The sequence below is a fragment of the Dipteris shenzhenensis genome, chromosome 2, assembly GCF_047967505.1.
Source record: "Dipteris shenzhenensis isolate YYH24624 ecotype China chromosome 2, Dip_SZ_1.0, whole genome shotgun sequence".
Taxonomy (NCBI): domain Eukaryota; kingdom Viridiplantae; phylum Streptophyta; class Polypodiopsida; order Gleicheniales; family Dipteridaceae; genus Dipteris; species Dipteris shenzhenensis.
The window spans coordinates 14,321,156-14,346,639 of NC_141597.1; the positions used below are offsets into that span (position 1 = coordinate 14,321,156).

Consider the following 25,484-nt stretch of genomic DNA (forward strand, 5'->3'; position numbering starts at 1 on the left):
TTAATTCAAACAAATTCATGAATTTTATGCACTTAATCTTGCAAATTTTTATGTATGAAAGCAGAGAGGGGGTTTTAGGAAAGCTGTTCGACAAAATTACACTGAGTGAGCCAAGCCAAGCGGTTCCAGTGTTGGAACTTCAGAATTTCTCTTTTGAAATTAAAGATCCCACCTTGAGACCCAGCAGAGCGGGTCTCCAACCCGTCGTAGACGGGTCAGGCTACTCGTATATATAATAGTATACGAAATAAGAAAAGACGAATGAAGCGAACATTTATGAAAAAGCGAGCATGTGCTTATATATAATAGTATTCAAAATAAGAAAAGACGATTACACCATAGTATTCCATCATGGCCATTCATCGATACACATTTAGAAGAATGACAAAACATGTGCTCTAAATTTGTAACAAAAATGAAATATTGTGTGTATTGTGGTAGAGTTGAATTTTCCACGAATTCCTTCTCAAAGTTACGAGTGATACCATCTTTACTAGATTCTGAGGTTGTACCATATGACCTGTCAAATACTTTTCTTAGTGTGTATACTGAGAACAAGAATGATATTTCTCAATAAAACAGAACAATAATGATTTGTGAGGCTTGTATAAAGTCTTCTTTTAGAAAACTGTACTCAGCTCAATATGATCATGACTAAGTTGCAGATATATTTCGAATGCAAATGTTGTAGATCATTGATGTATCTTAATTCAATATTTCCAAAGCAATTAAATCATTAGCAACAGGAATGCTCCAAAGAAGATCAATACTTATGTTGGGATTGACAACAAACATTATTATGTCTTCTCAAACGTGCCTGCCCGATCTAGTTGATAAACTAACGTAAGCTAGCCAGGTCCAACTTTCCTGTTGACATTGAGGCATGTGCATTGAACAGCTGGCTGTCGCAAATTTTCATTAAATCAGTCCTTTTCCTGGAACTGGCTTATGTTCATCGTGTCTGCTCTCTCCAAAGAAACTGTGATTGCCTTCCTCCGTCGTAAGCTTTCCTTTGCAGCTGCGTGCTCTACCACCTTCCAATCTAACATTTCGATTGATCGCCTTCTTGTTTCGAACCTCCTTAAGTCTGAATCTTGATATAAGCTTCCTCCTCGATCTGCCTGCTTTAGCGAAGAAGCGGAGAGTTTAAATGTTTGACTCCATCGTAAAGAAGCTCTCAAAGCGTCCCCCCAGAATACGAATCGTCACTGCAGACGGTCATCACCGGAAGTTTGATGCTCCTACGACTGTTAAAGATGTATTGGCTGAATATCCTGGGCATGATGTTTTCCAATCGGAGAGCAGGTCCAGACCACTCAAGGGCACGGTACTACTGCAACCAGGAAAGAGCTACGTTCTCACACGCGCTCCCCAAAGGCAGAGTTCAAGTACTCGTCTGAGTAATCGTCATTCCCGCAGAACACGGTCGAACAGCAAGAAAATCGCACACGAGGGCAGCCGTCACGTTTCGTTTGCAAGCACGCCTACTTACATCGAGCCTCCAGCGGTTGCTGTTGAAGATGATAGCTTGGTTAGCGAGCCTCCCCAGGATGTGCTTGCAGGATCTGAGAAAAAGGGTACAAGCGTAAAGCTTATTTTGACGAAACATCAATATGAGGAACTTCTCCACGGTGACGATGGCATGGTCGACCAGGTGCTTAATCCCCTTTTCCAAGAATGGAAGCTGAGAAGGTCTCCTTCTCCTCACAATGCCTAGGTTTTTGGGGGAAGACTGCTCATTTACAAACATGTTGCTGCAGAGAGTGCAGAGAGTTTAATTTGTAGCTCTGGTTCTCTGTTCTCTGATTGTGTGCTAAGTTGTTAAGGTCTATTTTGTAGAGCTATCCTTGGTGAATTATGATGTATTTAGATCTTATGTATATACATTTTCTGTAATTTCACAAGAAAATGAAACCTGCAATCTTACATATTGCTTAGTGAAATCTCCGGATATGTATTGGCCCTATCTTTTTGCAGCCAATGCCTCTCGGGTATCTTCGATTGTATGGAATATGCTCTCTCTCTCTCTCTCTCTCTCTCTCTCTCTCTCTCTCTCTCTCTCTCGTTTCTCTCCATATGTAGATGCCCACAAGTTACATTCATATAGGATTAGAATGAGCATGTTTGTGTCATGTTGGGGTTGTGAGTGTCTAAGAATTTTCACTCACCTAACATAATCCTTAAAATGGGTTAGTAAGGGAATGCTTGGAAGGTTCACTAGTATAACTCAGAAAAGAACAAAAATGAATTAGTTGGGGTCTATTAGTCATCGAGTAGAAGGGTGCAAAGAACGAGGGCAAGTGCACGAGGGAGGTGGAATGAAGGGGGAGAGTGGGAGTGAGCATTAAGTAGGTGGATACGAAAATTAGGAGGGATGATACAAAAACTAGTAGATGTTCTGGTGGTTAGAGAATGTGCACATGAGTCTCATGGTAATGGATTCGAATCCCATACTGTGGAGGCCTTATTTGACTATTTTGAAAAAAGGATTTCACCCAATCTTCAAGTATCAAAGAGTAGAGAAATGTGTTAAGAATATCTTCTAAGTGAAGATTATATGAATAGAGATAAAAGGGGAGTGTGGAAGCCGTTGATTCGGCTAGATAGGCAAACTAAATTAGAACATTCGAAGGCGCTTACCCATCTCTCATGAAAAAGTGTGAAATGGTTTTGGAAACTTCTATCGAACATAAGAGGGTATTGATGTCCCTCTTGTATAAATGTGGTTGTTTTCCCTTCTTGTAATGAAGAGTTTTGCATCATGGGAGTAAAAACGTCGGTGTATGAATGTGCGAGGTACGTGAGGATGTGTCAAGTGGAGATATACCCGAGGGGTATGTGAATATATGAGAGAGCTCTTGGAGTTCATTTCAAATAATTTAGTGGCTACACTACCTTCAACTTCATGTCAGATCCTTTGATGAATATGTTCCACAGATTTAGCTTGATAATGAATTTGTGTTTATATAATAATGTCGGTGTGGTCATTGTAATGCTATAATTTTGATTTGAGAGTACTCTTGGAGTGGAAACATTTGAAGGAGCTTTGAGGTCGATAGTCTAAGGGAGTATGTAAAGTGCAACCATGGTGAAGATTCTACCATTTCGAGGGACACAAGGAGAAGATTTGGAATCTTTTCTTTGGAATTTAGTTTGAGTATCACAGTTATTAGGTTGTTCCATGAGTGATCATGCCAAAATACTACATGATATTGTTGAAGGCATGATCTGAAAATGGGATGAGGCCTTCTTGTTGGACTCTACCAAGAAGTATTTGGGAGCCGGACACTACCATGAATTTCGGACTAAGTGCTAGGTAGTGGCTAGAATGAAGCAAAGTTGTAGGATAATTGGAGTTAATAAATGTTTTTTTACAGCAATTGGACAACTTTTGTCAAGGCAATGGTGAGGTAGTCTTTACAATCCGACATGAAACTTTATGGACCACATCTAAGAGGACAAACTTTATGGACCGCGTCTAAGAAGTATTTGGGAGCCGGACACTACCATGAATTTCGGACTAAGTGCTAGGTAGTAGCAAATGCTTTGTTACCGCAATTGGACAGCTTTTGTCAAGGCAATGGTGAGGTAGTCTTTGCATTGGCAATCCGGCATGAAACTTTATGGACCACGTCTAAGAGGACAAACTTATTCGCAAGTCATGTTCTTTTCATTGATTGCTTCTTAAACTCTTTCTGGCATGAAGCACATGAAGATGGAGGTACTTTGCATTGCAACAAAGAAGGAAAGGCTTTGAAATTGAATCTTCATTTGTGATTAGTTAAGCTCTACACCTTTAGCCCTTGAATGCACAATTGCATAGAGCATCTTCAATTGAGGAGAGGACTCCAGATAGGAGTGGGGGCACTTATTATGAATGCCATAAAAGAAGTAATTATTGTAATGAGCGTCCTAAGCTAGAGAACAAGAAAAAGAATTAGCATTACTGCAGCACGTCTTTTCAAGTGAAGAATATGAGGAGCTAATGATGGGAATGGTGGGGTCCGAAAGAATAGGAAGAAGAGGAAGAGAAAGTAGTACCCAAGTGACAACATGAGGAGGAATGCCCTAGTAAGGGTGGTAAGGCATTTAGGAGAAAAATCAACCCATCAAAATTTCCTTTAGGACAAAGTACAACAAGCTATAATTTATTGTTAGGCCTTAGGGGATCTACTATATTTGTCTCCAAAACTATAGAAGGAATGGGAAAATTTAGCAAGCACAAGGATGTTAGAGTCTAGGAAAAGAAGAATGATCTCATGTCAATTTCTAAAAAATAAACATAGATGCAAGGGATGATGTGCTAATTGTTGATGTAATCATTGGTGGCTAGTTGATTTTTAATGCTAACATTCATTGTAGGTGTACATCAACAAATATCATGAGCAAGAAGACCATGAGAGATGCAAGTTTGAAATATTGTAGTATTAAATCTCCTTATCACATCAAATTGGCTAACAACAATTGCTAACATCACTAGAGTAAAAAAAATTCAGAGTAGTAAAGGACCTATGAGTGGATGTTTGTGGAATTTCTATCCCGAACACTTTTGATTTATTCATACCAAGCCAAATGTATAGGTGCCTTGTCTAGGTAAGGTGAAAGTATCTAAGAATTGGGATACGAGGGAACTTATCTTGTAGGGGAGATACAAGACGATATGCTAAGGCATGAAAAGCTCTAAAAGGGAGATTGTTAAGGAGGAGTCTTGAATATCAAGAAGTTCTACCTTTGACTTAGATGATGAAGAAGAAAAGGCCTCATAGGTAAGGTAGGAGTGCCCTTTGGTCTTTGTCCTGATACAAGCTAGGGGAAAGTCATAACTTCACATACGTATCCTTGATATACTACCAATACCACAATTTGATGCATGTGAGTAGTGTTCGAGTGGAAATTTTGAGAGTGTGAGAGATTTTTCAACTTCTCTTGTGTGTCTTTGCTGAGAAGATCAACTACTAAGTTTTAGCTTGATTGATATTGTGAGCAGCAAGATAATGTACACACACACTGCTCTATGAGGGCCCGAGTGGTGTTGGGGGGGCTCAACTGGAGGAGGAAGACCCCCCTCCTGTAGATGGTAACCTCAATGGATGTTCTATTGAAAGATTTCCCTGAATCCAATCACGCACTCGTCTCCTCGTAGGTGTGAGTCCCACTACTTTGCCCACAACTGCTCTGTCTTAAAGCAACCTGATTGCTTTCTTCACCTGTTGCTTTTCTTCTGGAGAAACGCAAAACTTGACAATTTGGGAACTCCAACATGTTGCCATTTGAGCTCCTCTGGCCAGACCAAGGGTCACTGTCAAGGTACAATCCCCAAAAAGGAGCAAGCATAATCTAAACTTTGCCAAGAGGAAGGAAAGGAGTGGGAAAAGGAAAAGGGGTCAAAAGCCCTATGAAAAGCTGGTTGGAAGCGCCAGTGCAACGAAAGTCGCATGTAGCTTGCAAGGAACCCTTTGCTGGTGTCTTTCAAGGAGGCTCTCACGGAAAACCAGACAAAACACCCAGCAAGGTAAACTGTCCACCCAAGGGCTTACTTGAGCTCCACCAAGGGCTTGCCCTAATGGCTCTCCAACCAGGCACCAAGGGGGGCCTGCTCTCGGACCACTTCTAGCACCTGCAGCAGCCACTTCCCAAGCACGAGGGGACTGTACAGGCTGCCTCAGGGTAGCCTGGGTCATGACCCGACACGAGGAAAGGGTACCTAATAGTGCTATAGTGCAGTAAGGGGCGGCCTGCAGCGACCAATGGCGAGCTAACAAGGCAGCAAAGGAGGGTAGAGGAGGCAGATAGCAGAGGCAATGGGGAGGGAGAAGAAGGAAGGGGATGGCAGGGAGCAGCAGGGCGGGAGAAGAAAGGGAAGTTGGAGAGCAGTGAAGCAGGGAGAAGCAACCTTTAGCTCTTCACTACTACTAGGAAGGACAAATTTTCTCTCAAATATTTTTGAAGATGGATGAGACATATGAAGAAACAATAGAGAGAAGCATGAATGAAGTTCTATGGTTCAACCATGAGGAAAGGGTGAGCATGGTTCTAGTTTGGGGATAAGAAAAACAAGTCTAACTAGGTCAAATCAAATCTATCAATGGGAATTCTCTAGAATTGAAAAAATCCTATCGATGGGAATACTTATTGATGTTGAATTAGGTGGTCTTCGAGTTATGTCAATTGGTCAGTTATTGTGTCACTATTCAAGAATTTCAAGGAGCATATGTTCCCCATGCTTCCAATCATCCAGTAACATATCTTTGGCACGATAAAAGGTCTTTCTCTTCTTACTTGGTGGTTAAACTTATTATAATGCTTATTCCACTCAACCCAAGATGGAAATTTTGATAACCTTTTTGGACTTGCATATTGTTTTTATATATGAGGGGATTTGGACTTGTGAAAGGAATCCTCATGGAGAATCTAGGTTGTGCTTGTTAATGCAAGGTGGCTCTGCAAATTTGCATGACAGTTTGTCTCGTGTCCCTGGATTTCGAGTACTCCCAAGCATGTGGTACTTAGGGCATTTACAGACCAAAGGGTTCACCCAACCCACGATCTCCTCAACCAAGTGAATACGGAGATGATTAATTAAATTATGAGTGACGACTTGCAAAAGAGGCTCTCTTCCATAATATATCGCACAATGCAACACGATACTTCGGAGTCTTCCCACCATTTTCAAATTAAAGCACCAAAACACACTCCGGTTCACTGATGACCTTGGTATCAAAATCGTTTTATCGTGCAAAGAGGTGCCTCAATTCTGAGTATTAGCAATCTCGACAAAGCTTCCTAGAATAACAGGACACTTCTAAAAATGAATGACGAAGTAATATCTGATCCTTAAAAATGAAATCCGATGTTCCTTACCATAACATGTGGAGCATGCAAGTCTGAAAAAATCTGTTGTACATCATATTTACGTAGACATGAGTAAGAACCATACAAATCTGCACATGTATGTTGCCCGAAGTACGCCCCTGAACCATGTCCCTTGTAAGTGCAAAAGGTTTATTGGCAACACCCCCGCTGAAGCTTTCTTCTGTGGACTCTGAAGAGGTAAGACTGCAAATTTGTGTATGAAGAACTTGGTTGACTCTCACATTTTCTAATTATTCGAGTGTTTCTCTTAGCATTAGCTCAGTTATGAAAGTAACCATATCTCTAGTTCTATCTCAAAAATAAAAAACTTTCTTGGCTCAAACAAGTAAAAAACAAGAAACCCTTTTCAATCTATCATACAAGAAGGAAATGCCTTCCCCCTTTTCAGAGGAGAATCTCAAGCGCTCCCAGAAATAGCAGCGAGCCCTCAGATGAACAAATTCAGGACTTCAAGCACAGCCTCAAACCTATTGGCCATGATTAATGAAAAGCCAAGGCTTGGCTTCACCCCTGACCAAAAAATTGCAGGCTGCCAGAGCAGCCTCTCACTTAGAAAACTTTACAGGCCCTCGAATGGGGAGCCTGCTATTCTTTATTTGGAAAGAATAGTTCTAACTATTTTGTTTGTCAGAATCTGTGTTGGTGGGTGCCTGAACTACAGAGTCATCTAGTGGTTCAGGAAATATTTCGCTTGATCCAGGTCTTCTCTGAGACACTTCACCTTGATTACTCCCTTGAGACCCTCCGTTTGTTGGCTGCTTAGAGTTGTTCTTCTGCAGGTGCTCCTCCCTTAATGAACCAGGCATTGCAACTGTCTCCGAAGAACTATGGCGCCAGCTGCCAAATAAGGCAGCATTCCAAGACCCAATTGAAGATGTCCGCGACCTTCCTGAACCATTTAAGGTATCCTCCCTTACAACTTTAAGCGGATTTTCTAGAGCCTTCAAAATGTACCTCATTAATGGCCGCTTGGAGGGCTTTGGATTAAGACAAGACTTTGCCACAATGGCCATGGCCCAGACCTCCTCCAGTAAATCTTCATCAACAATTAAAGATGGATCCACAATCTTGCTGATAGAGTCTTTGTCATAAGCATTGATAAAGGTCAAGGCTCTTTCAAGCCATGCATCTGTAGCAGGATCCGTAGAGCCACTTATTCCAAGTTTCCCGGAGACCAACTCTAGTAAAACCTTTCCAAAGCAGTATACGTCGTAGGCGCACGTGGGAACAGCAGCACCTGCAGATATGGCAGAGATTGAATTAGCATTGAATGCGGAAAATGACAAGAAGATGAATGCATTGGATGACCATGGACCAATTGAAACAATAAATTTCAGTGTTAACTTGTGCTCAAGTTTACGTGGAGAATTTATAAGGCCCAGCATTAAGCACACCTGCTTCCCCTTGCTCGGATGTCCTGTTACCACACACAAAGACACAAATAGCTAACATTAGATATGCTTAAACTATGACCAAACACAATCAACACAACATTTTTCTTAGCTTTAAACAACGTGAAGCCTAGGTACCAATTTCCAATCAGTATAACTCAACTAGCAAGTTCTAGTCGATCACAGCAATAGAAAGAATGTAAATATAATAGAAATAATTTGTTTTGGCATAATGATTTGTTAAACTACTTGTCTGCAGGACCCATCACTAGTCATTCATGTGCTTGATATTATTTTGGTCACTCTAGATGCCATAACGTAAAAAAGTCAAATTCCTTAAGCTGCACCCTTCCATTTTAATAGTCCCACAATGGCTCCTCTATAATTACAAAGAAACGGAAGTATTTATTTCACTAACACCCTAAAAAATCTGCTACTCTCTCACATGCCTACAAAAGAAAGAGCAATATCAAAACTTTTCTTTGCAAGAACGTTTCTGGAAGAAAAACCATCACATTGTCTGATGTAGGACCATAGATGATGTCAAAGTAGCCTAGCTCCCATACAAAACCTCAATATGCTTGGTGTGTGCATGATATCCACAATTGTTGTTACAACGGTTATTTCTTTGCACCTTTGACTATCACAGTAACTCAGGATAGGTGAGTCGGGATTGTGGTCACTCTTGTAGTTGATCGTGTTCTAGTTATTAGTGGAGTTTTCCTAGCAGGCACCAACAAGCAATTACTCGACATACAATAATGTAAGGTGTCTTAAGTGATATTCGACTCATCACAAGGCTTCATGATTTTACGGATGGCGGTTTTGGAGGCTGGCTACAAACAGCTCTCTCAGCTCTGTATGAGCTTGTGCTGAACGTTGCAACAACACACACCTGCGAGAATTGGAGCTGTTGAGCGATGTGATGACAGAGGAGGGTCAAGCCAACAGCTTTACTTCAACTTTGCCTAAGCTGCTAATTGCAAAATCACGAAGAGGGGGGAATTGCAAAATCACAAAGAGGGGGGGGGGGGCAATATCGTCGGTTGACAGGTGTGTTTACAAGTATGGAGGCCATGCCCTTCGTTGAGGTGTCCATGTACTTGCTTGTTGGGAAGCTAGCTGCCTTGGCTAAAAGGCCTTTTTACAAAAACCCAGTAGTGAGTACTGTGTGATCCAGTTCATTTATGTGGGCCAGTTCTCCTGTCCTTCGTTTGATGTACCTGTTAAAACTGCTTGGTACTGCGTCGAATGGTGACACTATCAAAGGCCCTGCTTATGCAAAGGCTGAATCTTCATAATGACGGCTGCGTCAGCAGCTTTAGTTGAATGTCTGAAGTAAACTTGACTGCAACTGAAATGAAACAAGTGGAAGGTAGAGTGTTGAAAAAACGGGTGCTGCAGTTGAAGGGATGAGATTGCAGCAGCAACAATGAAGTACAACACTAGAGTAGTCAGAGAGACAAAACCCTAGGATGGACCCTACCAAAAAACATTTGTGGTGACTAACTCAACCTTTAGTTGAGGTTAGAAGAAAAATATACCTTGTACAGGTCTTTAGCCCGTTATTACATCTGCCACAGCCTACACATTGTACAAGGTGTAATATCGATCACCCCTCAAACTTTGGACGAGGTAATGCTTTGGTGAAAAGGTCCGCCATAATTTGGGGTGTAGGGCAGAAGACCAAGCTGATGTCACACTAAATGTGTGTGGCTCCCAAGAGGCATCAAATGCAAGTGAGAAAAGCCCAATCATGCTCAACAAGATTAGCTGAAGCATCATCTTTTCCTGATTAGTGGCTAAAGAGCCTGAAATAACCATACTAGCCTCGTTTTCTCTTGTCCTCTGCAATCCTCTTCGGGTGCGATGACCTAGCTTTTTGAAATAATGGTATTTTCCTTTCTTCTTAGGCTTATCAGCATCCTTTCTATCCTTACCACAAGCATGCCCAGAAGTACTATGACCTGTATCATATTTGGGCCAAGGCTTGCTCTCCACAACATGCATTCACTAACATATTCCTTTTCATTTTCTCTTCCTTCAATAAGAGTCCCACCAAGTCTTGAAAGTCGAGAGGGTGAGGGTGACATTTTCCCTCATAGACAAGTTGGGTGACATATGAAAAGAACTCTCCTTCGTGCACCAAAGAAAATATATCTCCCACAGTAAAGAGCACGCATCCCAAGCACAAAACAGAGATTATACACCTCTATGCAGGCCTATTACAGCAAAGTACAGAATTGACTTGCTCAAAATGCGCTTCACATGACTAAGCACCTTTGTCGAGCTTGAAAAGTGCAGAACAGCAGCTGTCTTCTGTGGAAATCCTCAAAACAGTTGTAGCACCTTTTGAAACAGTCAAGATACATCCTAAAAATGATTCGAACTGTCAAAAGACAGCTAGAGAGCCTTCAAATCCTCTTCCAGAAGTGGCACAACAGGTCTGAAAGTGGTCAGCTAGCTGCATAACAGTACCAAAAGCTTATAGAATGTGGCGACCAGTTATGCATGTTTAAAAAACAGCCTAGTCTGCAGCTTCTCTGTACCTCCTCCACTTCCTGTATATAGGCCCAAGGAGGTCCAGTGCTGCTCCTATCTGTTGGCTGAAGTGCTGCTCCAGAAGATGTTGATCACAACACCTCGCTGCCCTAGAAGACAGCCAAGGTCCAGCCTCTAGGGAACTCAGTCTGCAGCACACCTTTCACTCTCCTTCACCCCCAGTGTGAGGCCCAAGGGAGTGGCTTCTGCCTGATCCTGTCTGCTCCTGCTCTTGCTGGATAGTTGGATGAATTATGAGGCCCAGGGCCTCTCCTTTTATAGGCCCAAGGCCTGGTCAAAATAGCCGACTGGTCAGCCCTATTTTGGCCGACTCAGTCTGGCTGAAAACCGACCTGGTTGGCTGCCCCTACCAGCCCAACCAGGGTCCTATATAAGGGTCTTTACTAGGCTCTTTGCAGCCTTTGTTCCAGGCAGGGACCCAGCCCTCTTGACCAGCCTAACCAAGGCCTGGTTGGCTGGCTCAACCAGCCCCAACCAGCTCTACTGTTGGCCGACCTGTTTGCTGATCTGTCCTGCCATATTCCTGTGCCATCTTTAGGGTATGTTGCAGGCCATGTGCCTGCCATGTACAGGCGCCCAGGATACCCCGCCATCTTGTGCTGCTCCAGATCAGTCTCTTCCAGGCCAGATCTATGCCATGTATGCATCGCCATCTGCCATGGTCTTGACGCCATGTGTTGCAGCCACTTTGATGCGTCGAGGTACTTTCCTTTTTCTCTCTGATCTCTGCCACCATGGCAGCCATCTTACTGCCCATGTGGCCATCACTCACGACCCAGGTCCACCTCTCCCATGCTCTCCTCATATGGGGGCTTACAGATGGGGAGGTGACCTTTCCAACACCCCCTCTCACCGACACATCTCGGCCCAATACCAACACGTCAATGACGATGCTCCAGTGACTCCCGGGTCGTAGTCCTTTGGAACACTTCGATGTTGAAATCTTTTTCTGGCTTTTGATCCAATGGCTCTTGCTTCACCAGGTCTGGTTCCGCTTCCGCACACAATCCTAGTACACAAGTCCATCTTTAGTAGCACCTCCTAGCACCACCTTCTTCAGTCACGTTCCTGCCTTCGAACTCGAGCAACCCAGCCTCTACGATCTTCCAGTTGTCCCCCTCATAATGAGTGAACAACCTGAAGTCTTCCAGGCACCATGCTTTGAGGGTCTATTTCAACCCGTCCTTCCTTTGGCAAGGTTTGCAACAAAAGAACATCTCCAGATAACCTGACCGCGAACTTTAAACACACCTGACTAAACCTGAGTCACCCTCCTTCTCGCAAGGGCACTGTCCTCTAGTCGTGGAAGTCGATTTCCAAGAGCTTCTGAATCAAGGTCGTCCTTCAGCAAGGTCCCTGCCTTCAGGCTCCCACACCTGTGAGCCTCCTACTTGGGCTCTGATACCATGTTAGAAATTACCCAACAGAGGGTACGCACAGCAAAAGACTGATAGTATTACCCAGGAGCTCACACAGTGTGCGTGTGGGGTGTGGAATCATAGACTTCTTAACTTAATGTGCAAAGATGTGCAAGCCAATAAATAGACAATGCTCAGAAACAAATATAGAAGCAACTCTTTATATTTCCATCCGTCCACAAAGTAGGACAGGATACAATACCAAAAGGTTCTCCTACTAGATGTCAAGCACTTCTAAATCTCTGAGCCCGCGTGCTCCACCTCGAGCAAATGTAGACTCTCTGTCTAGAGTGATCCTCTCCACCTTGCTGTCTGGAAACCAGCCTAGGTGGGCAGCCCTTCTCAACTTAGTCTGCAGCTTCGCTGTACCTCCTTCACCTCCTGGATATAGGCTCAAGGTAGGTCTAGTGCTGCTCCTATCTCTTAGCTGAAGTGCTGCTCCAGAAGATGTTGATCAGCCCCAACCAGCTCTACTGTTGGCCGACCTGTTTGCTGATTAGCCAGATAGCTCGCCATGTAGGCGCCTGTACCCCGCCATCTTGTGCTGCTTCAGCACAGTCTCTTCCAGGCCAGATCTATGCCATGTATGCATCGCCATCTGCCATGGTCTTGACACCATGTGTTGCAGCCACTTTGATGCATCCAGGTACTTTCCTTTTTCTCTCTGATCTCTACCCCCATGGCACCCATCTTGCTGCCCATGTGGCCATCCCTCAGGACCTAGGTCCACCTCCCCCATGCTCTCCTCATATGGGGGCTTACAAATGGGGAGGTGACCTTTCCAACACCTCCATTGCCGGCAGCCCAAGGGGCTGATTCTTTAGTACGGTAAAGCTGATTCACAAACACGAATGAGCTAGGCCAGGCAAAAGAGAGAGAGAGAAAAAAGGGTGGCCGCGGGTAGGGGTTAGTACTGAGCACGAAGCTCAGCACTGCCCCAACTCAAATCGTGATGCTAGGCGATGCTTGTTGCACCTGATCGGCAGGTCTTGCTGCCACAAACAAGCAAGCAATCCTCTATCTAGACCCAGAAAGCCTGCTAGCAAAGCCTGCCTTGTGCTACTATTGACGCCAATAATGACCTTTCTAGCCACATCGGTTATGCGTATGGGATGCCTTGAGAGCTTCGCGTTCCTCAGCTATCAATTGCTTTCTGCCTTTCTGATCAGCTATCAAAGCCTCAGGTTGACTGTCATAGGTACGATCGACTAAGCGTTCCTCTTGGTAAGCACCATGGGGACCAATTCCTCCAAGGTCAACTCATTCACCCTTCCACTGGTGATCAAGGATGAATAAAAGGCCCCATACTGAGAGAGTAACTAGGACAAAAGAGTTATGGCCATGTTTTCTGATGAAATCTGCTTCCCCGCTTGGAGGATCTCCTGCTGAAATTCATGTAGCTTGTTGATGTGGTCCCGCATCGATGAAGACTTCTTGGGATCTAGCAACCTCATTTGGACCTCCAATGAAACCCTCTTCATGGGAGAGGTTCGTTTATACATGGACGCCAAATGCTCCCATATACTCTTGGCCACTGTCATGTGCTTCACGTGATTAATCACCTGAGGAGTTCAGTTAAGAAGTATAAATTATCTTACCCTGGCATTGACAAGGTGCCAAAGATGAGACAGGGTCTCGGCCTCCTGCTGCTCTAGGATGCCAAGGTCCTTCGCCAGGGAATCTGTTCGGGCAACACCTATCAAGTTGAAATCTGCCAGGTCGTATGACTGTAACACAAAATCCATCATCATCTGCCAGACGCTCTAATTGAGCCCATCCAACTACCGGTCAACCGCGAACATGGGCAACACTGGAATTCTAGTCTCGTTCTCTGCCATCAGATAGAGCAAGGTTTTATGTTTGTGAATACCAAAGGATTCAAAGATGTTAGGAACAAGATTGTTAGAAAATTTATCCCCTAGGTTCATAGTACCCTTAGTAATTTTGAAAAAGATTAATGAGGATGCATATAAACTAGAATTGCCTCCACATATAAAAGTTCCCCCAGCCTTTCATGTGAGTACGTTGAACGAGGCACTACGGGCTGGTGACAGTCTGGTTTCGCCCCAAGAACTTATGGAAGTTGAGGCTTTGACCTATGTTCCACATGAACCTGAAAGAGTTTCAAAGTTAAGGTTTGGAGCTCAAAGTTAAGTGGAAAGATAGGTCTAAGGAGGACTTAACTTGGGGTCGATTGCTAGTTTTCAAGAGAACTTTCCCAATTTCATTTAAGGGTAAACACTTAAAAGAGGGAAAAGAATGTTATGTACGTGGATGATGATGCTTGGATTAGTTGCCTTAATCCAACAATGTTAGGGGACCCTAGTTAGCCCAAACGCTTTCTGGAAAGCAAGATGCTAAGTGAGTGGCCAAGGCTATTGTGTTGATATTCAGTCTATAGACAGCACTAGATGGTCTCGCCTGCATCAGATGGCGAACCACAAGATACTTTGTTGAAAGTTCCTTGTGGACGGTTCCTATGGTATGGGACACCGAAGCTATGACCATACCCTTCTGGGAGTCTAATCTCTAACCCATGTGCTTGAGGGGGGCTGGGAAGTGTACCTGCCTAGTGATCTTTATTTAGTTTTTCTGATTATGTTTGGATTGTGTTTAGGGTTAGATCTTAGTGGGATGCACGGTGCACCAGAGGATGTGTGTATGTTTCACAGCATGCAATTTTTCTCTAGTGGGAGCTTCATCCCTCTGTGTGTCATGTGTGCATGCCATCGTCTGTATCTACATAACTCAAATCTAGAAACATCATGTATAAGAACAACAAACAAAACCGTAAGCTGCCTTATTCTCTCTATTACATCCATCTACAAGGCGCAAACATTGTGGACTTGTTTTATTTGTTTTATATGTTTTTTTGATTCAACACACCAGGTGGTAATTGTAATCATTTCTCGACTTGCTTACATTCAGCTTGTGCCATCCAATAGCTCAAGAAGAAGGTGAAGAAGGTGGTACAAGTTTCCTACACCAGTTATGAGTGAAATGACAATTCGAGGCTAGGTGCTATGACCAGTTAACCATCTGCAGTCAACTGAGAGACGTGCAGACACTCCTCTCAGGCTTAAGGCCAAATCAGCACCCAAATGTAGGTGTAGACCAATGTATAATCATGTGTTTCAGCATATAGTGACAGACAATGGAGAACAGGCTAGGCATGTGAGCAGCAACTAGCAGCTTTAACTGATGACAAAATAGTATTGTACTGTGCTGACATGCAAACAGGCTAAGGAGAATCTTCTTTCAGTTACATGTAAAAAACCTTCTTTTTGGACTTTAGAACAAAAAATCTAAATTTGTACGATTGGATATATTCTAGACTTGCGAAGGTATACATATATATATATATATACATATATATATATATATATATATATATATATATAGCCTTAGTAAAGAAAGATTAGCCTTCGGCATTGTGATCCGGAAACCAATTGCGCCACATACCACTAATAAGGAGTTTGTTACACAAGTGAAAACATCAATCTCTTCAGCTTGTTTGAGGAGTTGGATTTAATCGAGCACATGCAGGCGTGTGTGTCTCTTTGACATACAATATAAAAATAAGGAAATCTTATAGGCTGATTGTACTTACTGTGATCTGCGAAGTATGCGGGCAATGACCCCATGGTGTGCTTCTCCCACAGCTGTGCAGGCTTCTGTCAAGCTTCCAAGTCTCACCTCAAACTTATCATCAAGTAGAATGCTGCTTGCTTGAATGTCCCTAAAAAATCAATCTCTTTAGTAAGAGTATGCCAAAAATCCAAACGATTAAGGATAGCCAATAACCTTTAGAGAAAAGATCACATAAAATCTAACCTCCTCCAAACTTTTAAATCTTTTAAAATAGGGTTCCAAATAGTACAGACACTCAAATAATGCCAAAAAGTTTTAAGGGAAACAAGCAGGGGTAGCCATTTGACATTGATGAAACTAAGGACCTCAGTATGTAATCACAAAGGGACAAAAGAAGGTGGCTTGCGCAAAGGCATCAAAGAAGAATGCATGGTGAAAAGAATGTACCATCTCCATGCAAGAGCAGCTTCCCACGTTAGCGATTTTGACTGTTTGTGAAGAATCACAATTGCCATATCTGAAAGTATCTTAAAGATGACCTTGCTGAAGTATGAAAGATTTCCCTATGTGGGTAAGTAGGGGTTTAATTTCGTCCTAAATGCAAAAATTTTGCCCTAGTAGCAGGTTCTCTGATATAATATTTCCTGTTCAGCAGTTATAAGACTATAGAGTCAGTTTATAACCCACATTAGTTATCAGAATATACCCATGAGACCTACATCTTGCCCATGGGTTGCTGTTGAATCTAATGCTCCAAATTGATCAAGAGTAATTTTGGCCTCGTAAAATTTCGTATGCGTTGAGCCAACCTCAATTTCATCACACACAAAAGATTTATTCATGGGGGAAGAGTATATAGACAAAGAGAATCCTTTCAAGAAGCTAAGAGACTTTATGGACTGAGCAGAGGGGACAGAAAGCTTAAAACAGACTCAAATCATGACATATGCGCACGCGCACACACAATAGGTGCATGCAGACATAAATACATACCTACAAAACATGTGCATGCAGACATAAATGCATACATACATATAAAACATGTGCACGCACATTTGGTGGGGAGGGGTGGTAAAAGAGACTTAGAAATTGTTGTCTCACAAGCACACACACACGTGTGTGTGTGTGTGTGTGTGTGTGTGTGTGTGTGTGTGTGTGACACAGAGAGAGAGAGAGAGAGAGAGAGAGAGGTTTAGAAGATTGGGATCTCACTAAGTTGCAAATGAACTCACCTTCTTAAGACTAGAATAGATCCAATCTATTATAAAACAGCGACAAAGCAGAGAGAAAAAGAGGGAAGAGAAGAAGGGAGTTTGTAAGAGACATTAAACAAAATTAAGAGTAAATGGGAAAAATGAAAATAAAAAGAACTAGGTAAGCAAAGCCACACTTATGTTCCAAGCATAATCTGCCAATGAACTTGAGAATCACAGACTAAGCTCATTTGATCATTGTGTGAAAACTCTGTCCCTAAAGACATAGCTAACTGAAATGGTGTTCTCATTTGCAGATTATAACGAACAAGGATAGTCATTTTCGGAACAGGAACTACAGGCATCCTCAGTAATGTTGAAACTAGTATCCATCAGCATATTTCTATGCATTGGATTCCTGTCCAACATAGCATAAAAACTCAACCTTCCGACTCCACTTCCTGCTGTGTGCACTCCTTTCCTTGCTAATGCACACACCCCTTAACTCTCTTCGCTCAGCCTACCAGCCCCTCCCTCCTAGCATCCTCAATACAATCTCAGCCCGTTCCCTCTCCCCCCCTTCCAGTCTTACCTTCATCCTGAAGACTCGATCATATAGCAGCCCCTCTCTCTCTCTCTCTCTTCTCTCTCTCTTTTGTGAGCAGCAAGTGGAGGCAGAGGCTCTTCTAAAACACTGGCTGTTCTCAAACTTTTGAAGGTTTTTAGAGCACCCAAGCCCTTTTCATAAGGCATCCAAGTATTACTTCACGGGCAGCGAATCGGAGCACCTAGGACGTCTCATCAATTCCGAGGGAGCAGTGTTAGTCCATCAAAAGTAGGCTTTGGTGGGGTGGCGTCAAACACTACCTAATCAAGGCTTTCTGGGCTTAAACGGATTATACAGAAAGATTACAGGGAAAGATGCCAAGAAGGCAGGATTGCCAGAATACCTACTAAAGACAGCAGCTCAATAAAATGGCATTATTGACAGCCCTTTCCCTAAAGCTTTCTGAATTGAGGTTGATGCCAATGGTAGGTGTATTAGAGCTGTTTTGAAGCAAGAGCATGGGGTGTGTGTGTGTGTGTGTGTGTGTGGTGACTGTCCATATGTCAACTGTAACCCTACGTCGGGCAAGCCAATATCCACCCTCCTACCCTAATCTACTGCCCTGGGGATTCACGGCATTGTCTTTTTCTAACAATGGAGCCCCAAAAGAAATCAGCATACCAAATATCATGTGGGGCCCCATGCAGGATCCAGGCCTGGTGTAGGGAACCACACTTGCACATAGCCACCTCAGCAAAAAGACTCTTGTTGCCTGTGTTGGGATAAAGACCATTCTGCTACGTCTGGGTTCCTACCACCATGGGGTAGGGGTCATTGCACTAGGCAATGCCCGTATGAGAAAACAGCATAGAATTTAAGAACTTATTGGGAAGATGTTCAGTTGATCATTCTGAATCATTGTTTGCTACATCAAAGCCTTCATTCCACAAAGTAAATGACAAAAGTATAAGCTTTTGAGAAGATACAGGAAAATACAATTGGACTTGGGACAGTTTAAGAACAGACATCTCGTAAAGCAAAGCGTACGGAATCATTTAAAAAAAGGCCACAAGGCATTCATCTCCCCTGAAGGGATTTGAAATTCTTATTTTCAGAGCCTAAAGAATTGAAAGGTGCAAAAAATGAAAAGAAAGCTCACCTGTGCACCAGAGGTGGTGTACACTCGTGATGAAGGTAAGTCAGACCTTCTGCAGCTCCAATGGCAATCTTTAGACGTGTTATCCAATCCAATGACTGCAATGTGTCTTCTGAAGGGCTTGCAGTACTTCTTCTATGTAAAGCAAAGCCTAGATCTCGATTTGGCATATATTTGTACACAAGGAGCTTCTCATTCTCTCGTTCTAGACAGTGACCCAGAAGAGGGACCAACCTCGTATGTGAAGCCTTTCCAAAGAGCTCCAGCTCTGCAATGTACCCATCTTTCTTAAACTTCTCGAGGTTTATCCTTTTCACAACGATAGGTAGTCCTCCATCTAACAGACCTTGGTACAAATCTCCCGAGTGCCCAGCTTTTAGCAAGTTTGAAGCACTGAACTCCCCTGTGGCATGTTGCAATTGGGAATATGCATATTTTTCTCCAAGATACAGCAAATTGACTGAAATGCTGCTAGTAGATGGTGGAGGTGCACCCCTTCGGGATGCAGAGACACCCTCGGTCTGGCCTGCTTCTACATTTCTCTGACGCTTAAGCAGAAAAAACATCAACATCATGATGATGATTACAAAACCCAGGCCTCCAAAAACACCACCTAATATAGGTCCCAGATGGTTGCTTTTACCAGGACCATTGTTTGTCCCAACCTGCATACTCGGCGGAGGAGACTTGATGTTGCTTTGGAAGGTAAGCCCTCTTTTAGAATAAAAGGTCGTGCAGGTGTTCAGGCTGCGCTGGTTTGGTTGACTTGAGAAACAATTTTCATCCAGTACAGCCGCAGAGATAAAGGGCACGGGCAAAGTTCCTTCAAAATAGTTGTTGGATAGGTCTAGGTTGCTAATATTGGGAAAGTTTGCAGGCACAAACGGTAGCGTGCCATAGAAAAGGTTATTAGAGAGCAAGATTTGCTGGGCTTGCACAAAACTGGAAAATCCTGTTGGCAAGACACCAGTTAGATTATTGGAGGAGACACTGAGAAAAGACATTCTCTTCAGAAAACCAAGGGACGTAGGTATTGCGCCTGTAAGAGAATTCTGGTTCAAGGACAGGACCTGAAGGCCAGTGCAATTGGAAATTTCTGCTGGTATGGTCCCATTCAAGGAATTGTTGGACAAGATAAGAGTGTTTAGTAACGTCAACCTTCCTAGCTCCCCAGGGATCGGACCAGAAAGAGCATTGGACCCCAGATCGAGGCTGGTTAGAAAAGAAAGATTACCCAGCTCACTTGGTATGGGACCCTGCAGGCTGTTACTGGCCAATGTCAAGAACTGCAGCTTCAGCAAAACTCCCAGGCCGACTGGAATCGCCCCCACCAGTTGGTTTCCAGTAAGGTTCATCATCTCAAGATTTTGCAGGTTCACCAAAGTGGGTGGAATGGGACCAGTCAATGAGTTGAACGACAGGTCCAGGGATGTGAGATTGTGGAGGCCCCCAAGGCTGGACGGGATACTACCGTGGAGATCATTACGGGCCAGGATGAATACCTGCAACTTGGATAGGCCACCAAGCGAGGAAGGGAGAGAAGAATTTATAGAGGCTGAGGTGAAGTCTATCAGTTGAAGATTGGAGAGGGTTCCGAACCAATCAGGGATGCTACCGGGCAGAGGAAATCCAGAAGAGTTGAGGCTACGAAGGTGGGTGAGATTTTGCAGAGGTTGCAATCCAAAGGAAGGATGCAATCTGCCTACAACGGTTCGTCTGAGACCCACTAAGGAGATGGAGACGACATGGCCATTTTCGCAACCAATGCCTGTCCAAACAAGGCAAGGATCTGTTTTTCGAGGCCAGAAAAGGCTGCGAATGCCCAAGGAAGCTCGCAAATCCAGCAAAGTCACCACCTCTGATCGATTTATGGGCACCTGAGACGAGGAGGAGGGGCTCGGTGCTGGACTGGAGACTGAAGCTTTGATCGAAAATCGACTGCCTTCCGCAACCCAACACAGCAGCACGGCCAGCAACAACGCAAACAGAATCGTCCTTGACGAGATTGCACGCTGCAAATCCGCCATTTGCAATCGAGAATTTGCCTTCCTCCTCGCCATCCTGCCGCAATCGATCTCTCCAGCAACCGAGAATATTTTTTTTGCTCGCTCGCAGATCCCTCGCGTTAACAGTCACTACCAGCACAGCCTACTGCTACTTCCCCCCATCGATGCAACAGCCCATGTCTCCACTCCCTCCTCCGGGAGCAATCCCCGCCATGATTTGAAGCTCCCCGCTCGGTAAATCCGGACCCAAAACCTGTGCTTGTCTGCTGGCCGACGCTGTGTGCGAATAATGCCCGGCGAGAGCCGCAATCCATCCTCAGAAACCAACTCGGGCAGCATACCAGCTACGACCGGGAGGAACCCAAGAGCGGAAAGACATGGAAGGAAGAATGTTGTGCGCGAGTGATGAGAGTGAGCTGGGTTTTTGCATCAGCAGAGTTGTCAATGGGGGGGGGGAGCTGAGTGAGGAGCAGAGGAGTGAGGCTTGTGTGCAGAGATTGGAAAGCCAGGCGAACTGCCAAATTTCTCGAGCGAATGCAAATTCCAACCGAGGAATCGACCGGAGCGGGGTGCATTAAGGCGGAGAAGGAGACGGATTTATGCGAGACACATGCTCGTTTGTCACCGAAATTCCACAGTCGGATCGGGGTGGGTGGAGCTCTTAAATACGTAGCATTGAGCCGCTTCCTCTTCCTCCTCCTCCTCCTCCTCCTGCTCTGAGCAATTCGGTTGATCGCGCGAACAATCAAGCAGAGCTCCTGCTGCTGTTGCTGTTGCTGCTGCTGCTGCTGCTCAAGCCTCTCCTCGCTCTTTCCTCTCTCGTTCTCTTAAATCATCGTACTCTTGTTGCATTCATAACCCTCTCCTCCCTCTTCCCGTCTCTTCCCGTCTTTGATAGCCACCCCCCGCTCTCCTCTCTCACTCCCTCGCGGTCTCCCACCGTCCCGTGCCCTCCCGAAAGTCCAACCTCCCCCCCTCCGTCCCCCCTCCTAGTCGCTTCCTCCCTTGATGCCCATCACGTTTCCTTCCATCTATCTTTCTCCCCTTGGGCTGCAATCGATTTTTTGTCAACACTCACTTTTTTTCCCTTTAGTCAACGCGGGCTTCGTGCTTTAATCCGCGGAGGACTCCTTGCGCAGTTGCGTTTGGTGGTTTGATTCCTGTTTGACGACCCGCCAAGCAAGCCAAAATGTATTTCGCCGCCAAGGAGGCTGGAACACGGACTTTCCTCCCGGGGACAGTAACATTTTTGTCTTCGACATAAAGTTTGCAATGGCATGGGTCGATTGTGCAATCGACAATCTCAAGTTCTGACCATTCGGAAGAGTTGAAGTCCACAAGACGGTGGGGCTCACGATTCACGAACCACACAATTGCAGCTCGCTGTAGCCTCGGAACGCAACATACAAGAGGAGAAGATATGATTTGAATTGTACCCTACGCTTACGAAGACGCATTACATTACATGCGTGCAAAACTCCTCTCAGCTCGCCAAGCAATCGCCAGGGCGGAACGAGAAGCATGACATGCGTGTAGAACTCCTCTCAGCCCGCCAAGCAATCGCCATGGTAGGCAAAGAGAGACTCGCAACACAGCCTATTTCTCCGTCTCCACGGATGCTGATGCTGGGCTTGCTGCATTTCAACGTTAGGAACACGTACTGCCGGCAGCAGCAGAACCATTCCTCGGCACAGAATTATTATCGTAACAAGCTTGCCAGCACGAGCAGCAGCAGCAGTCTTTTCTGCTTTTGCGTGTGTTTGTTTGCTTGACACGTTCACCGTGGAATTTTGCGAGCAGCAGCTAAGCCGACCTCCTCTCTGCACGGGAAAACCATGAATGATGATATGTTTTCCACGCAGAGCCTATCATGAGCTTGCCAGCATCACACTTCCAAAGCACGCACACACAAACAGAGAGCCGCTTTCCGGAGAAGGTGGGGGTAAATTTCTGACAAAGGCGCGCGCGCACACACAAGCAAAGGGCAGGCCAAAGCTGCAGGAGAGATCTGCGAGCTGTAAGGGAAGGAAGTGTGTGTGCTTCGATTTGTCAGCATTGATCAGAGAGAAAGGTGCGAGAGAGAGGCTCAGTCGAAAAAGGGGAGCTGCCGCCAGTAGCCATAGCCATTGAAGGCGTGAGCTCGCAACACTAACAGAGGGAGATGAGACCCTCGCCATCGCCATAGCCATAAACTCGGGGAGCTCAGACACTCGCCATCGCCATCGCCGTGCTCTGCTCAAGCAACGGAATATTCACCGACGGACGGAATGTGCCCCCACGTCTGGAATATTCCTTCCCTTTGCCGGAATATTCCCTCCCTTGAACCAATACTTATGCTAAACTTAACTGTGGTCGAAACTTAGGCTGGGTTCACACCAATTAGCACCAACCAGCCCCTCTTCCCCCCGAACAGCTCCGGGCAGTATGCTAAGCAAGTCATGGTGATTGGCTTGTCAAACAACGTCGAGGAGGTCGAAGGGCGTGCTGACTTAGTTGTGAGTTGTCTCTCCAGTGCGAAAGAGTGCCACTAGATGGTGTGTAACACCCCATTCCACTCTCTCATTTGATAGCCTCAACACCTTAGCCTATCGTGTCGAATGGTGCAGCCACATGCATGTTGTATGTCGGTTTGGATGCACGTCCATATAAACCAAGGAGGTAGACAAGCTACTGACATCAAACTGAGAAACAAAACATGCTTCCAACTTTTGGGTGGATTTCAACAAAAAAGTGTCACCTTTTTTATGTTCAAGCAGGCATAGGCAAGTTCATCTCTACCCATCTAGACTCTGTCCTTTCAATTCAACAGTCTGCCTCTAATTCCATGGTCTAATGTCAACAATTTGAGTTTTCAATCAGAGCTATGCCACTATAATCATTGGTGGCACCTTTGTTCGACTACTACATGTGGCCGCACTCTTAGCATCTTACAAGGCATATGTCAAGGGGACAAGAAGAATCGGTTGCAATGGTTGCAAAAGAGGGCTCAAGTGTCGCATCCTTACATGAAAGAGAACGGCAAAGTGAAGTTGTATGAGTGTAGAGTTGGACTTTCCTTCCCAAATGTTGCATTCCCCATGAGATACTAGGTCTACAACCCAAGTTTGGCTATAGTAAACGTGTGCCACCTCAAATTAGCTTTGCTTCGACCTCCAGGTAGTATCTATACCATATTTACTATTCCATCCAAAAGCCTTGTTTTTTAACCTCTAGCTCGCCTTATGAGATGCCTCGTTATCTGCATGCAACAAATTCATTGGCACAGAGTCATGCCCCATGTGACTCAATGATATAATGCACTTTTCTACTTCTATAACAGATGCACATGAGAAGATAGCAACCACATCTTCGTGAAATTGCAGTGATGCTAGCACTTGACAATATAGGATACCATTTTTAAGGACACAACTTGTTATCAATGGCAATTTGGTATGTGAATATAAAGGCTAGCATATATCATAATTATTGGGGCCTTCCCTTTGGTAATTATAGGGTATTCTGAATTGTCAAGTGGTACTATCACGAAAATTGTAGTGATGCTAGAACCTGACAACTTGGGTGCCCTTTTTAAAAACGGCAATTTGTTATAGCATAGCCTTTTAAGGACGGCAACTTGTCATTTGAATGGCAATTTGTAGTTTGAACATAAAGGCTAGCACATCTTCCATAAATTGTAGTGATACTTGAATACCCTATGATTACCAAAGGGAATGCCCCTATAATTATGAGATATAATTGTCATCCTTAAAAAGTGTATTTCTCGATCGTCAAGTGCTAGCATTAGTACAATTTTGGTTATCTTCAAATAACAAATTGCCACCATTAAAAGGTTATTGGATTGACTATATGAAATAATACGAGAAGATAGCAACCACAACTGAGAATACACTATGATTGCTAAAGATGAACATGCCAAGAGTTATGATTAAATGCTTGCCTTTATCTTGAAATAAAAAAATGCCATCCTTGAAAGGTTATTGGCTTGACCACATGAAGCCATCAACAAATAGGCAATTATCACTTCAGCTTACCCTTAGCGATGGGTTCTATAAACAAAATTATCAAACATGCAATTATCACTTTAGCTTACCCTTAGCGATGGGTTCTATAAACAAAATGATACATATTATGAAACCCACGCACCATCTAGGTTTCACCATATTGTAAAGCATTGCTTTTAGTATCTCCCAATACAGTACATGATCCACATGGTAGTTGTCATGGACATATTGTGTGTGCTCTCCATTATCATAAAATGTATATATCATAGCCATCAGAAGAGTTTTATGGTTTGCCTAGTGCCCACTATAATAGTGTGGTACTCCACAAGAAGAGTCTTAAGTTTGTCCACCATAGTATTACCACTAAAACTCTACTCTTTAACTTCTTATCCAAAAACATGAGCAGCAATCTTCATGGTTGCCCCATTAAAACTTTACTCTATACCTTTTTATCCAAGGATATGAGGATCCATCTTTATGGTTGCCCCATTAAAACTTTACTCTTTACCTTTTTATACAATGACATGAGGACCCAAGTTCAACTTTATATTCAATAAACCCTACATACTTATTCAACCCCTCAAATGTTCTCAAAGAATACAAACACTGCAAATATCATTAACAGCCAAAAATGTAAGATCTCAACATAGCCACTCCATTTTCTTATATGAGGCATAAAGATACCTTTTTGGAATGGCTCAACATCATGTCAACTAGATGTTGATGTGATAGACAAAGATGAAGAC

At 44.0% G+C, this 25,484-nt stretch overlaps 2 protein-coding genes across 2 annotated transcripts; one reads left to right on the top strand and one right to left on the bottom strand.

Moving 5' to 3' along the window:
- Nucleotides 1–886: 886 nt before the first annotated feature.
- LOC147904362 (uncharacterized) lies at nucleotides 887–1,951 on the top strand. Its single transcript, XM_087397270.1, has one exon. The coding sequence runs from the start codon at nucleotides 1,151–1,153 to the stop codon at nucleotides 1,715–1,717; it is 567 nt and encodes a 188-aa protein (XP_087253396.1). The 5' UTR covers nucleotides 887–1,150; the 3' UTR covers nucleotides 1,718–1,951.
- A 5,012-nt stretch (nucleotides 1,952–6,963) lies between these two features.
- LOC147904363 (Leucine-rich repeat protein kinase family protein) lies at nucleotides 6,964–21,199 on the bottom strand. The gene is made up of 4 exons (XM_087386140.1): nucleotides 18,735–21,199; nucleotides 15,855–15,983; nucleotides 8,268–8,290; nucleotides 6,964–8,110 (listed from the first exon to the last, which is right to left on the bottom strand). The coding sequence occupies exons 1-4, from the start codon at nucleotides 20,789–20,791 to the stop codon at nucleotides 7,485–7,487; spliced, it is 2,835 nt and encodes a 944-aa protein (XP_087242266.1). The 5' UTR covers nucleotides 20,792–21,199; the 3' UTR covers nucleotides 6,964–7,484.
- Between the last annotated feature and the right edge of the window lie 4,285 nt (nucleotides 21,200–25,484).

Coding starts and splice junctions, on each gene's coding strand:
- LOC147904363 (XM_087386140.1), bottom strand. CDS start 20,791: ATGGCGAGGAGGAAGGCAAATTCTCGATTGCAAATGGCGGATTTGCAG. Junction 15,984..18,734: donor ACACCACCTCTGGTGCACAG/GTGAGCTTTCTT, acceptor TTGATTTTTTAG/GGACATTCAAGCAAGCAGCA. Junction 8,291..15,854: donor CGCATACTTCGCAGATCACA/GTAAGTACAATC, acceptor GTGTGGTAACAG/GACATCCGAGCAAGGGGAAG.
- LOC147904362 (XM_087397270.1), top strand. CDS start 1,151: ATGTTTGACTCCATCGTAAAGAAGCTCTCAAAGCGTCCCCCCAGAATA.